At 38.5% G+C, this 15,556-nt stretch overlaps 2 protein-coding genes across 2 annotated transcripts in view; one reads left to right on the forward strand and one right to left on the reverse strand.

Moving 5' to 3' along the window:
- Positions 1 to 7: 7 nt before the first annotated feature.
- On the reverse strand, positions 8 to 5,212 carry LOC121371756. Its single transcript, XM_041497886.1, has one exon. It carries the CDS (start codon positions 4,357 to 4,359, stop codon positions 3,448 to 3,450), a length of 912 nt encoding a protein of 303 aa, XP_041353820.1. The 5' UTR covers positions 4,360 to 5,212; the 3' UTR covers positions 8 to 3,447.
- Positions 5,213 to 15,147: 9,935 nt separating this feature from the next.
- The window catches only part of LOC121371757 (Nance-Horan syndrome protein-like), a 60,947-nt gene continuing 60,538 nt past the window's right edge, over positions 15,148 to 15,556 (forward strand). Inside the window, exon 1 of the mRNA XM_041497887.1 lies at positions 15,148 to 15,540. Coding sequence (XP_041353821.1) covers positions 15,258 to 15,540 — 283 coding nt within the window. The 5' untranslated portion in view covers positions 15,148 to 15,257. The remainder of the gene's footprint in view (positions 15,541 to 15,556) is intronic.

Raw genomic sequence — 15,556 nt, forward strand, 5'->3', positions numbered from 1 at the left:
AGTTTGCTAATTTTTTCCTTTTTCTTTATTTAGCAACTGAGGGAACACTATTTGTTTTATCATAAATGTTGTTCCTGTTAACGAGTTTATTTATTTGGTTTATTCTATTTTTCTGTCTTTGTTATATAATGCAATATAACTTGGAAAAATAAAGATATTGCACTTATTATTTATGGTTTTGCAAACGTTTCTCACCTCTTCATTTTATTTATAAACAATTTCACATTAAATAGTTCCAATTCCAGTATCCTTGAATAGTAATGTATGGTACAAGAATTTCGGTCCTATTAAAATAAACATCTCCATAGGGATGTGCAAAAGCATCAGCTTATCATAAGTCATATCTCTGAAAATGTATGCCTATCTCCGACTTAACTGTAAAATGCATTGAGGCCTAAAACAAATCTGTTACCAAGTGATTGTGCACAACCCCAGCCCTTATAACATTAACTTTGTTAATTCTGACATTTTGGGTTGACAAAGGTTTTTCTAATTGTCTTAATACTTGAATCATTTGATGAATAGCTTTCACATTTGGTACAGTGTTCACTCAAGTGATAGTACAGAACCCCAGCCCTATGAATGTGACCCCAAAGCAAGGTCAAGGTCAGTTACAGTTGAATTACCAGGTAACATTTTTCTAGTTGCCGTTAACTTTTGAATAATTTAATGGATGGTTTAAACTATTAATTTTGCTGATTTGGCGTGCACGCACGCACGCACACACAGCCCAATGAATGTAACTACATGACATGGTCAAAGTCGTTAAAAACTTTATTAAAACTTTTTATTTATAATATTTTCAAGGATGGATTTCAAATCTGGTATGAGTGCTCAGCCAGTAATGATCTTTCAACTCCTTTATGAATCCCAAGCAAAGTTGCTGTCATTTGGAACTTTGGTTAGTATTTCACTTTAGAAGTATTCCTACAAATCTGATCCTCTAGTCAGGCAGATAACGACACAAAAAGACAGAATTGTGCCATTTTGCATGCACATACTACTTAGGTAACTGAAGATTTTCTTACATAGTGCCAATTGAACAGTGCCCCTTAGTGGCCTACAGTGCCCCTTTCCCTCCCACGGTTGACTAGATATATTACCACACATATTTAAGAGGTTTTGACCATATATTCAACAGTATTTGTCCTGAATTAGGTTCACAGCCTGGAGCTGGCTGTAGTAAGACGTTTCTGTTTTGCCTGTGCCACTACACATGCTCAGGTGTGTGTGAAGGGGGAAGAGGGTATCAGGGGTCGAAACCCCTTCCTGCTTCAAACAAATTATCTTTCAATATAGTTTCTAGGGTAGCATAATCTGACCTCTACCCCCCCTCCCCCACTAAAAACTTTGCAGACTACCTGCACAATTTCCTGCACAGACCACAGTTTGCACCTTGTTGAATTCTGTATTAATTTATTGTTGTACACATGAAAACAAAAAGTAAAGTAAATATGTAACACTGAGTGTGCAGTTTTTTGGTCGTCTTAAATTCTAGAAAGACCATTTAGATAAAACTGCAAAGTCAAATTGTAAACTTTTTTGTCCATTTTGTGCTACATTTAAAATTTGTTTTATTATTTAATATTTCTTAAATTTATCAGCGTAATTAAGTATAATCATGGATCAATTTAGACAATTTTAGGGGCAAAGGGTAGAGACAACATGTTAAAACCTTTAATATTGGCATTATGCAAAATACGGTTTATCACAAGGTGGCACTGCAGACACTCAGGAGGTGCTGTTCAATCTGCACTATATCTGAAAATATTCAGGAACTCAAGTACTATATGCATGCAAAATGGTACAGTTCTATCACAAAGTGCACAATCTTCGTTCTTATCCACCTGACTACTTATTCTAAACTTTGTTGAAGGATGGGTTTTTTGTGTGTTTTTTTTTATTGTTTATAACTATTGAATACTTGTAATGGATAGCTTTAATATTTCAATTTTGGTATTAATTTTCAGCAAGTATTTAAAGTGCACATCCCTTTACTAGAAGTAAATGTAACCCTAAGACAAGATAATACTCTCACAGGAAATGAAATGGAACTTTATTGTTTCCACACTCTTAAACTATTATGGAAAACTTTGTTACATTGTATGTAAGTATGTAACAATGCTCTGCAGAGAGTCCGGTTGTGGAATGTAATACAAAATTATATTCATGTTATTTGAGATAATCTGACCACCTAAGTTCATTAAAAACAGACCCTCATTATTTTATGTTGATTCATTTATCTTTTCACCGTCTTGAACGGCATTTTGTAAATAACTTGCCACCCATTCTCTCTTGTGAGGTGATATGGACTCCAAAACTAAAACTTAATTCATGTTGGTAATTCATGAGTACCAGTTTACGCCAGAATATTGGAAAAAGTATCCTATGCAAAGATACTATAATGTTAATGTGTCCATCTGAATACACCTCAAGGTAGCACTATACCAATAACATCTAGCCAGGTAAAGGGTCAAAGTGCACCTAACTTTTAGTAGCACAATTAATACTATCGGTGCTGCCATTGGTGTTAAATGTAATCAAAATGTGTTTATCTGAGCAATAAATATATGCAATGCTATTTCATCCAGTAGCACTGTGTCAAGTATCCTTGTGCTTGAAACATGGATTTGCTACCTGTGAAACTAAGTACTACAATTTTGTTGTAAAAAACCCCCCATTATTTTCAAAATGAGCTATGAAAGGTTCCATTTTCTTCCATTAATACTTTGGAGCAAGTGTTGTAGTATTCATATTTATATCTGTTCCAGTCAGTTCACCAAGACAGGTATATTAAAGGCTGTTGTATTCTGGGTTTTTTAAGATGGTTCACATAAAAGATCTATTGCTGCTATTGGAAAAATGTAGCGTCTCTTCTCTTCTCCTCCCCCCCCCCCCCCCCCCCCCCAAAGACTACATATCAGAATTACCAAGTGTTTGACATCAATTCCTCTGGTGGTATCGTTAAAACAAAACAGACTTTACTTTCACATTTATAGATCATAGTTTGGTCGATATATTGCGTATAGTACATTTAGATACGTTAACATTGTCGTCTGCGGTATAGTCCAACCTCAAAACGTTATTGTTATATAAAGTACGTTTGCCCAGTATAATATTCTAAACTATACTACTAACTGTTGAAAGAATACTGATACTGTAATAAAATAGATATAGCTGTTTCCTGTTATAAAACTCCTTATTTTTTATGCATATTTCTTGTACGTTAGTAACACACAGACTTGGATAGAATCATACGGCAAATAACAGTAAACACAGACACCTGTAAACTACATAAAAATGTTGTGTAGACAATCAGAACGATATCTTGTGCTCCCTGGTGAACTGAATATATATCCTGTGATATTACTAAGCTATATTCGTTTTGTTTGTTCTTATTAACAATCGATGATCACCAAGAATATCATGTGAATATAATCCTGCACTCTAGACTCCTTCTCCGTGGTTAAAACCTTGTCCGTACGTGTTGTACATCTTCTCTGGTTTGATCTCGCCTATGAGATGGACATTCGCCTTCCAGAACTCGTGATATTGGGAAAGCTTGCCGGCGTCTATGAGTTTGTCGATGTCTGCCTCTCTGATAGAGACCTCCATCTCGTCGGACGGGTCGTACTCCCACAGACGAAGCACCGGCCGCTCTTCGTGCAGGTGGCAGACCAGCAGGGACATCCGCACCTTGTCGGGGTCGGCCAAGCCGTTCTGGATGACCATTATCTTCGCCATGCACAGTTCGGCTATGTCCAGTGGTCTCGGCGTCTCCTGCCCCGTAACTTTTATGTTGAGGAGGTGCATGTGGCTATCACGGCGACACAGTACGTCTATCTGCCCCGTGAGGAGACGCACGAAGTGAGAAACCTTCACGTGAGCCGTGAGGTTCACTGCAAGAGCATCAAAGGACTCGAACCACGTTTCTATTTTCCTGTCGAAGAGTTTACACAAGTGTCCACAGAACGTGGAGTCGATGTCGTAATCGTCCTGAGACTTGAGTGTCCTGAACATGTCCACCGCTCCCTTCCTGCGCATCAGCTTGAGGACGGCGGTGTGGAACTGTCGTCCCTGCTCCTCGCGCGGCGTGTTGTACAGGAAGTGCTGGTACTTCTCCCGCGTCTTCTCGTGTCTGTTCAGGTCCAGACGACAGGCTTCTCGTCTGGTCAGAAAGAACTCCCACTTGTTCTTCCTCTCAGGGTTAAACGTGCTGTAAACTAAAGTTTCACCTAGTGTTTCTACAGCAATGAATATCTTCATAGTGGCTAAATCGTAGTTTCTAGAAAGCTTTTCTAGCCTCCGTTTCAGTTCATCCTCATAATGCATCAAGCCGCGAGCAGACGCCAGTGCCATTGTTGTGCTCTGAATCTGACTAAACTGTTAAAGATTGCAAAATTGCTTAGTCTCTTAACACAAGTTTTATCAATTATTCCAACTTTAGAGATATATTATCAGTCAGCAAGTGTCCGGTTCACGGTAAACATTATTTTCATACTCGCATACTCCAATTTGTTAAAAATTTATGTTATCTTATCTTGTTTGTCTCCGTGAATAATGTTAATTGAGTTAATCCGTCAGTCCATTTAATTTTCAGCTAAATAATTATTGAACAGTCACAACACTCAATACACACAGGTCTCTATTAAAGTGATGTCATCATTACACATGAATCCCAGCTTCAGATTTGTTTCATCCGACGATTTTCGATTAACCGTTTGGTAATAACAATACTTACAGCTTTAATAACAGAATATGAAATAACAAACAGTTCCTTTGACATCTATATGCAACCAACCGGTTTCAGGCTAACCTCCTCTTTGCTCTTGTAAAAAACGTACATAAAAAGTCATCGTTAAACAAGAATACTGTGCATCCAGTGTACTTCCATATTTCCAATACCGTACCGCTATAACAGTAGATACGTGTTCTTAATGCTCTGTGGCCAGTAATCGAACACTATAGAGCTGCTTGAACAAGTCGCAACAAGACACACAAATACGAACAAACTGAACTACTCGCATACAGCTGGTCTGAATAAATCATCCAGTAGCTCAATACAAATCTACAAATCAACTAGAAAATTTTAAAATTTTAAAGTTCTCCTTTCACTCTGATGTCCGCTGGTTATTCCTAGTCTGTCGATGGTGGTGCCACCAGATACGCAAACACGTTTTGTTCACGTATTTGCGAACAGGGTCAGGTAAACTAATAATTTGCCCAATATTCAATAGCTGGTTGTCAGGTACGCCGAATCGCCAACACTCTCACAATACTGTGATATACAACAGGTCTATAGATCGCTTTCTCAACGGGAGAGCGACATTATCATTTTATGACTATAGATATCAGATTCAAAACACACACACACACACACACACACACACACACACACCCTTCCTTCCTAGAGAGGAATAGAATGTAATGGCGTAGCAAACCAGTGTAGTAGCATGCGGGTGGGAGAGAGGACTAGTTGTTTTTCTCTCCAGATTTTCTATATCATAATATTGTTTTACTAAATATTTTTTGGTTTGCTTTAAGTAATCGTTATGGCTCTAAATGTCATAACACCAGGTATCCAAACTTTAAAAATCTGCCGACTAAGCTAGATCCCGCCCGTGCAAGGCAAGAAGATAGTCGGATGATCATGATCGTGTGTGGGTGGGTGGGGGCGTGTACATTTATGCAGGTTTAACGTGTAACTGTGTGATTACTTATGGGTGTCTGTCCAGAATGGTCCTCCCGTATTTTACGAGCATATATATCGATATATGGAGTAAGGAGCACAATCTCAAGTGCGTGCGTGCGTGCGTGCGTGCGTGCGTGCGTGTGCGTGCGTGCGTGTGTGTGTGTGTGGGGGGGGGGGGGTCATGCCCTCTAATGAGCACAAGCCATATTTTTATCTTTATTTATATAGAATAGGGCATAAAAACGTACATTTTCGTCCTCAAGTGTATCCTACGGGCCTGAGTGTCCTGGGTTATGAATCCGACTAGTAGGGCCTTTTTGATGACAAAAATAACATTAGATATGTTCTCAGTATGTCTTTATCAGTCCTAATGTTTGAAACTGAAAAATAACATTAGATATGTTCTCAGTATGTGTTTATCGCTGTCCTAATGTTTGAAACTGAAAAATAACATTAGATATGTTCTCAGTATGTGTTAATGTTTGAAACTGGTTCAAATCCATTTTACTTCCTAATATGTTTTTGGAATGTACAAAATTAGAACTACAAGTAGCATTTACAGTCACTGGTATTCTAACCAAGAAAGCATATTTAGTATGTAGTGTTAATCGTTAAAAAGCTCCATTAGTCTGTAAGAGGCGTGTCTAGGATTTCATCAACGGAGTGGGTGGGGATGGACATGCTTCTGTTTCGTTTTTACTGATATTTGTTTTTAGCATTACTAAAAGTAAGTTTTCCAGTCGGAGAGTGGGGCATGTGGCTCCACTCGCTGCTTGAACCCGCTTATGGTATTTACATTATCAGTGATTTTCTGAAGTGGGAACACGCATATACCAAAAACAAATCTGACATCTATCAAATTTCATCACGAGTGTTGAAACTATATTCTGCCACGCCCATTCTCACCCATTTAACCCAGTCCTTAATAATGATCAGCCTGCCCCCCCCCCCCCCACACACACACACACATGCGCGCACGCACACATGCGCGCACGCACACACACACACACACACACACACACACAAACACATCACAAAAATGGAAGCCCATACGCCTACGAGTAGCCTATCCAGGATAGATATTTAAATTTGGCGAGATGGTGACATTTTTGTCTTTACCGCATAGAACCGAATAACAATGTTATTTAAGTAACGTGTGTGTGTGTGTGTGTGTGTGTGTGTGTGTGTGTGTGTGTGTAACAATATACATGTACGTATATAATATATTGAAAGACAAACAAAATATCGAATGTTTCTCAATTGGACAGGCCTTTTCCATCCCCAATATTCCTTTGCTACCATCTGATATATGGATTTCAATTGGGACATGAATATGTAAATCAACAGTAGTATAGTCTGCGATCGATGATCCGTCGTATCGGACCCATTATCTTCAAACAGCTGTCTACGACTCGAATGCCACGAGTAGTGTAAACTGCACGTTCCATTGAGTAGCTTTTGTGGCAGCAAAACGTTTTCTATCACACCAGCCCTAAGCATGCCTACTATATCTGTTACTTATTTACCACATTTAATTTATGTTCATTACTGTTTTCATTGAATTGAGAAGTTTGCTTTTGCTCCCCTCACCTTTCAGCTGTACATATGTAATCTTCTATTTAAGGCATAAACATATTCATTCGTAAAATCACTTCGTCCCTGCGAAGTAATGGGAGGAGTTGCGCGTATAATCCTTGGTTTCGCGCCTGCTTTCTTGCCAATGTCAAGGTTATTGTGTGACATAGTCCACCACCAGAACATTAAATAACACAAACTGGACAATCATAACTTTACTTTACTTATAACTTTATTAACATGCCTATATCTAGAAAAGATTCAGGCACGTCCATCCTACGCCCAGCCTCTGGCATGACCAGGGGCCGGGCGTCGGACAGAACTTAATTTATGGGGATAATGTTGACTTTATACTAAAAGGAGAGGAGAGTATAATTTGGATGTCGTGGTCTAAACAATAATAAACACAATAAAAAAATATATAATATATCCCTTTATAACGCCAATTTAGACAGGCTATCTAAATAAAATTTTAAAAATTATATCATTCTACTCTCTTTTTTTATTATTATTATTTTTTTTTTAATTGCCCAGGAAGAGTTTGGGTATTGGCCAAAGAAAGATTATACCAGAATTTATTTATTTATTTATTTATTAATATTTTAAATTATTTAATGGAAAAATATCCCATTGACGACTTCAGTGTGGAGGGTAAAGGGGAGAGTGGGGGAAGCCAGTCTAACCCTGCTTTCCAACGGCCGAAACCGCCTTCGCCTAACGCCCTCTAAAATTGGCCTCCCTCACACACACCCAGCACCCTTCCTAACCATTGTCCGCTCAGTTTCAAATTTCACATTTTAATAAATTTATCAATATATATTAATTTTAATATTATTTCTAACTGGGGGTTTTCCAATGTGCAATTAAAAAACCAAAAAAACTACATTATTTATTCTAATTAAATTATTACATTTAAACCTGGGGGAAAAAAAGAGAGAAAAAAGTGGTTTGTTCTCAAACAAACCAAATAATTTTAAAATAATGTATAATAAACATAGTAAAAAGAATATTAAAAGAGCATGCTGGTAACCTAATCTCTAAAATACAACATTTATTAATGTTAAAAATGAGTAATAAAAAGGAGCTCCAGTCGGGGGAGGAAGGAGCCACTGCCAGATGCTCCCCACCCCTCAAATCTCCAAGCCAAACTGTCACTACACCACATGCACACTCAAACACACAATTAATATAAACCAATATTAAATATACTATACATTAAAAGATTATTAAAAGTTATTTTCCATATTCGCAATATACAATCATAACAAGAACCTTCACTTTTCATATGCTAGTTGTATAAGCAGACTTTATTATCTCCCTTGGTTTTATCAACCATTCCTGTTGACTAAATACTTGCTCTTGAAACATATTTTACTAATAGGGCCTAAACGTAACCAACGGCATATAACTCGTCAGAATGCAAGTGGTTCCAAGATTCCAATCGCAGATTCGTGTTGTATGTGTGTGTGTGTGTGGGGGGGGGGGGGGGGGGGGGGGGGGGGGGGTGAGGGTAAGGTAACAGGCCACTTTATGGAATATCGGCAGCCTCGGCAGTGTAGTGGTTGAGCCATTAAAGGTAGTAGGTACTGGGTTCGTATTCATGATATAATTGGATATAAGCACGACAATAAGTATTTATATGAAGTGTGAAATATAATGAAAATGTACAAGGCAAAAACACTTGCCAGTAGTCACTATTTAGCATCAACTCCCCTGTGGCGCTCCCGCCCATCTTTCCATACTTTTCCTGATCGATCTCACATAAAAAGTGATTTTTTTTTCAAATTCTCCACAACTGCTATTCGGTAGCGATCGCATTTTGATATATGCTAACCTGTCTGTCGAAACTTTCGTATAAAAATGGTCACTTTGGGCGCTAAGATATATATATATTAGCACCATTTATGGTCCCCCGCATTTGATTAACGTTGAAGTAATATCGGAATATAGCACGGCAAAAAAACGTTTGATTGCGTTGATCACCAACAAACGGACAATAGTCGACGTTCATAATCACTCACATGTAACTGATAAAACTGCCCCCCTGGCGGCTGGCGCAATCCAGGTAGCAATAACAGCATGTCGGGGTGTCAGTGCACGTTTTATACATATGCCACAAGCTAGTGACACGGGTTTAGTGCCACTTTGACCTCGTGTGGCTGTTAATACACACATTTTATGTATTACTCGTATATTATTTGAATAATCGACTTTCTCGTGCTGACATAAACGATTAGCATGTAAACCAGTCTGGTAAAATAATTACTTCATGCTGTTTTATCGCGTGCCATAATGTACCTTTTAGAAAGTAAACTGGAAATAAAAGTAGCGACTAGTCCATAGTCAATGCCACAGAAGCGGATCCAGAGGGGGGACCAGGGGGACGCGTCCCCCCAATTTTTCAAGTGCCTTCAAAATGTTCAAGTGCCCTTTTTGTTTGTATAAACATTGTTTTGCACATAAGCATTTTTAGCTGCATGGCGTTAAGTTGTGCGTGTATGCGCAAGCTTGCAGATGTGTCTGTGTTACTGAGTCTCAATGGGGTTCACCACATTGTCTAACGCGAGTAATGAGCGCCTTAAAGTTTCGTGATCAAAGTTGCATAATGATAGCCAAATAGTTTTTGCTTTGAAATTGTAATGAAAAATAGGCTCTGTTATTTTTATATATATCTGCTCTACCTAGACTGTTGTCTCAAGAATAGTGCCCTTTACAGCTATAATTTACAAATGCCCTTTTGTATCGGGTTTTTTTTAAAATGTATAACTGCTCTACCTAGACAAAGCCGTCCCTAGAATAGTTCCAGTTAAAGTTATAATTTATAAATACTCCTTTGTATCAGGTCCCTCTCCCCGCTCTCCCGCTCCCGGTCAACGCTAAAATTCACGATTTAGTGATTGAGATCTAAGAGTAACGAGTTTGAACTCTTCTAATTAATAATTTTTTGGTTATAAAACTCCAAAAGAGGAAGTGATCACTGTTTGAAAATGGGTAATTTTGCTGTCAAGATGCCAAGAAGGAAACAAAACATTCTTGGGTTATAATACTATCCATATAATGCTTAAAATAGTTTTAAATTATTGTTTAAAAATGGCTAATTTTGCGATTCAGATGCCAAGAAAAGGCGTTTAAAGCCATTCATTTTTTAAAATTTTCCCGGGGGAGCATGCCCTCGGACCCCCAACAAATCTCGTGCCAATTTTAACAACGACCCTGATCATTAGCCCACCCTACTTTAAAAAAAATGCTCCGACAGGCCTCGAAGCTCATATAATAATCTTCATTAATACAGCTAGCGCTACAGAACACCGCAGCTAGTTACTTGACAATGACAATGACAAAGAGATTTACGTGCACATTCAGAGCAAGCTGTTGTAGCACACGCCTATCCTGGCCACAGGGACCGGCCTTGGCCGGTTCCCTCTGTCCAGGACAGGAAAGGGTGCTAGTTAATTAGTGTACACTTCCGTTTATACACTGTGATAATATATGTACAAACGCATTCATATTAACTGCATATATTAAAACTTTTATTAATAGCGAAAAACAACGCCGTAATGGTTAACAACTAGCCGTAACTAGGGCGTGTCCCTTTAAAAGATAACTAAAATAAAATGAAGTAAAGTAAAGTAAAGTAAAGTAAAGTAAAGTAAAGTAAAGTAAAGTAAAATAAATAAATAAATAAATAAATAAAAGTAATTCATGCATCGATTTGAAAGGGGCGAGGCGTATCCCAGTGGTAAAGCGTTTGCTTGGCGTGCGGTCGGTTTGGGATCAATCTCCGTCAGTGGGCCCATTGCGCTATTTCTCGCTCCAGCCAGTGCACGACGACTGGTACATCAAAAGTCGTGGTATGTGCTACCCTGTCTATGGGATGGTGGATATAAAAGATCCCTTGCAGAGTAGCCCATGAAGTGGCGACAGCGGGTTTCCTCTCTCAATATATGTGTGATCCTTATTAACCATATGCCCGACGCCATATAACCGTAAATTAAATGTGTTGAGTGCGTCGTTAAATAAAACATTTCCTTTTTCTTCTTCTTCGATTTGAAGCATCTAGTGTTCCACGACTAGTAATCCAAAGTCGTACATAGAAAGATTAGGTGGGTATATGTTGTTCAACCTACGAGGCCTTCTAGCCTAACCTGTCTTGCGAGTTGTTTCAAAACGTTCTATATTAAAAATTACGTAATTTAAAATCTCGCTTTTATAAAAAAGAAAGATTATTATTCTTTTAAAACAGTTTTTTAAGCTTCCGTCTGCCCTAATCTTTGTAACGTGAAATCCGCCCCCCCCCCCCCCCCCCCCCCCAATATCCAGAAGTAAATGTGCATGTCAGTCCCCCTCCCATTCACTCTCTGTGTGTCTGAATATGGTCAATTTTTGGTTGGGAGAGGAGTATAATACTACATGTAATCTGTAGCTTTGATATAACAAACTGGCACTGACGTAGGCAGGATTATATATTATTACAAATAAAGATACAAATAATACTAGTGCCACCCCACCCCGAAATCGTGCCCTTCACTCCAGATATCGTTCCTACAGGCTTGGGCACACTGTCGTCTATTGGTCGTGTTCTGGTGCGACAGGAAAAGATAAAAGGTGTGGGAAAAACAATTGTGGTGTGTGTGTGTGTGTGTGTGTGTGTGTGGGGGGGGGGGTTACGACTCCCATCCCCACCCCCGGCTATGCCATTGCAAACTGGTCATGGCTGATCGCATATTTTACAACATAATTTTTTTTTTTAAATATATAAATGTAATATTAAAAGTAAAACATTGTTTACAAAAATCGAATCACATTACTCTTTCGCTCTCGACCCCCTGAGCTATATGTAATTAATGAACGGTTCCTTAATTAAAAGTGTCAATATATCCACTGTTTTAATTATGACGTATTATTTAGGTGTGATTACTTAGTAGCTAGGACATCACATATGAGTTGCCAGGTAATTGCATGTAATATAATGCAATGTAATGTATGCCTAAATTACGTAACTTCCGTGTTACCTTATTCATATCAGATTTTTTATTTATTTTATAGGCCTATGTATACCACAGACCCATATAGGAACAATATGTAGAATGGAAGGCACAATCTCCACTGAAGTAGCCATAGTCTCTAGTGGATGGCGCAAGCCACATTTAAATAGAAAAGGACAAAAGAAAACGTATACAAATGTTTGTACTCAAGTGTGTATGTGCGTGTGCGTATGTGCGTGCGTGTCTGTGTGTGTGTGTGTGGGGGGGGGGGGGGCAGGTCCATAACCCGCTCTCACACACCCGTCGCTCCAGCCAGTGCACCACCACTGGTACATCAAAGGCCATGGTATGTGCTATCCTGTCTTTGGGATGGTGCATATAAAAGATCCCTTGCTGCTAATCGAAAAGAGTAGCCCACGAAGTGGCGACAGCGAGTTTGCTCCCTCAATATCTGTGTGGTCCGTAACCATATGTCTGACACAATATAACCGTAAATAAAATGTGTTGAGTGCGTCGTTAAATAAAACATTTCCTTCCTCACATACCCGGTTCCTACGGTCCTGTACAATCCTCAAATGCTATCAGTTGGTTCAGAAACATATTTGTTCTGTTCTAACCAACAACAACAAAAAAAAAATATTAAAAAAAAAAGAAGAAAGAAGAAAGGAATATTACCATTCGACATTTGGTCAAGAAAGGGAAACCTGCCTCTTAGGCCACTTTTGCAAGATCGTTTAAATTAACTTTCCCATAGAAAGGACAATAAATACCACGACTTTTGATATACATGTACTAGCAGGCCCGTACGCAGGGGCGGGGTGGGGGGTGGGGGGATGTGCGACGGGTGTGTACGCACCCCCCCCCCCAAATTACTAAAGGTCCACTTTTCTCTATTAAATTTAAATAATGTTACGTAATCGTTGTTTTGAGGGGTTATTTTTATGCTGATTGGTCCCATCACGAGCAATTCGCACCCACCCATTAAAAATCCTGCGTACGGGCCTGACTAGTATTTCATTACACATTGATTGGGACGGCGAAACAACCTCGGGCATCCTTCGACGGCGATCGATCCTGGCTACGCACGACACATTGCACTTAAAGCGAATGCTCTACCAACGAACTCCGTCCCGCCCCCATAACTTTGAACAATGCTCTTTCGGATCCAGAGGTATTCAATTACACTTATATTGACCAACCCATGTATATTACTAACCGTAATCTTTTACCGCTAATGTATGTGCATACAATGTCATGTATGATTATGTACAATATCGTATGCCTCAACAGGCGGAAAACCAGGCGTGGTTTAATAATAGTGTACTTCAGGTTTCTGACATTGTACCTATTAATAGAAGCACTTAATTATGTATGCATAACTTTTGAAAAGTACCCGCTGTTTTTATTAAACACATGTATAGCGCGCAATTAATAAGACACGCTCATTTAAATTTACCTGTATAAAATCACGCTATTACTGTCAATCAAAAAGTTTTCCGCCTTATGATTGGCTGTGTCACAATACAATCGTCAATTTTTTTAGTCCACTATAGGTTTCAATATCGTTTATTAGTTTTGTTTTAGTGTTTAAACATGTACAGATATTAATATATTTGACGAATGAAATAGTAAGCTACAAAATAAAGATAAACAAATACAATAAGGTTTGTGTTAAAACATATTCTTCACAAATGAGACATTTTATTTCTACACCAGTAAATTATTGGCGAACATATTCATGTATAAACGTAAATATAGACTTGCTGTAAGTCTCTTATAATATGAGAAATGTCTTAAAGTGATTGGTTATGTTCATACAGGAGTTACGTGGTAGGAGCAAAGCATTGTGAACTGATGAAATTAATTAAAACACCGAAAAAAGGTTCTTAAAAATATAAAGAAATATTTATTTGTTTTCTTTTCTTTATTTATTTTTTTTCTTCTTATTATTATTATAATTTTTATCAATATTTTGTGCTTTTATTTAATTTTTTTGTTGGTATTTTCAATATTTTATTTTTTCCACAAGGAAAAAGTTGAAGGACATACCATATACAGGTGGTGGTGGCTCACGGGCGTAGGAAGGTGCCAAAAAGTGTGTGTGTGTGTGTGTGTGTGTGTGTGTGTGTGTGTGTGTGTGTGTGTGTGTGTGTGTGTGTGTGTGTGTGTGTGTGTGTGTGTGTGGTGGGGCACACAGACACACATAGATATAAATACATGTAAAAAATATATATAAAGACCATCACTGCTGCTACAAAGTGTGGCTAGTTCTTTTAGTTCGTACTAGTTTATAACGAACGGAAATACAATAATCATTCAGAATCTACCAGGAAACAAGATTGTGCCTGAGGTGAAGATCATTCACAAAACAAAACAAGCCTACTGCCATCGGTCCAAACTCCGTAATAATCACCATTTCAAAGTTTTTGGTATGTAGGCCTAAGGTATTGGGCAGTATTAGAAAGGTGGGGATGTAAAAAAAAACCCACACGTTTATTTAGTTCCTTCGAAGACCCTTATTATTGTGGCTGATGCTGTCCTCTCTTTCCCTACCGATATGTTTTGAAGCTCCACTAGTCATTTTAGCCTAGCTACAACTCTGGGGTGAATAAAAGAAACTTATGTGTATATGTGTGATATAGGCCATTGATTTCATCTTTTAACGTTTTTCACCTAGTAATGTTAGAATATCATCATTAAATATGTCTAATTAATGTCAGAGTTAAAAGCAACACAAGAAAGCGATGAAGTATTATTTGTATGTTAAAAAACTAACAAAACGAAACACACACTGTTTTTTTTAGATAGAAAATCCCAACAAAGTCTAGTAATTAGGCCACGCCCCTTTTTATGTTAGTGGGAGGAAGTAGTTAGGACGTAACAGCCTTCCGTGTGTTCATATCATGGCGACTCTTTGAAGTCCAAAAGTCTGCAGGTAAATTATGGATCGGATGTAAAACTGAAAATGTAGCTGCACACAAGTGTTTTTCTTCTTCTCAAGAGCCATGCCTCTTCCCGTTCGAATCGTGGAGCCCATTATTTTGGGCCGTAAGGCGGACGAAATCGAAGAAAGTGAGGATATTGTGGCGGCCCAGATAGCGGTAACTCAGCACACCGTGTTGGGCGCGTTGGTTCAACTGGCGACTCTCGTGCGACATGCAGACGACCTTTTCTGTGATCTTACCGACGAGTGTCAGAAGATTTTCGACAGGACCGAGCTCATCACCCACAAAATCAACATTTGCACTGATATAATACGTCAGCTGGATTCGAAGAAAGTTAAAATACGTAAGTTTTTAAAACT

Source organism: Gigantopelta aegis, chromosome 4 (assembly GCF_016097555.1).
Source record: "Gigantopelta aegis isolate Gae_Host chromosome 4, Gae_host_genome, whole genome shotgun sequence".
NCBI lineage: Eukaryota > Metazoa > Mollusca > Gastropoda > Neomphalida > Peltospiridae > Gigantopelta > Gigantopelta aegis.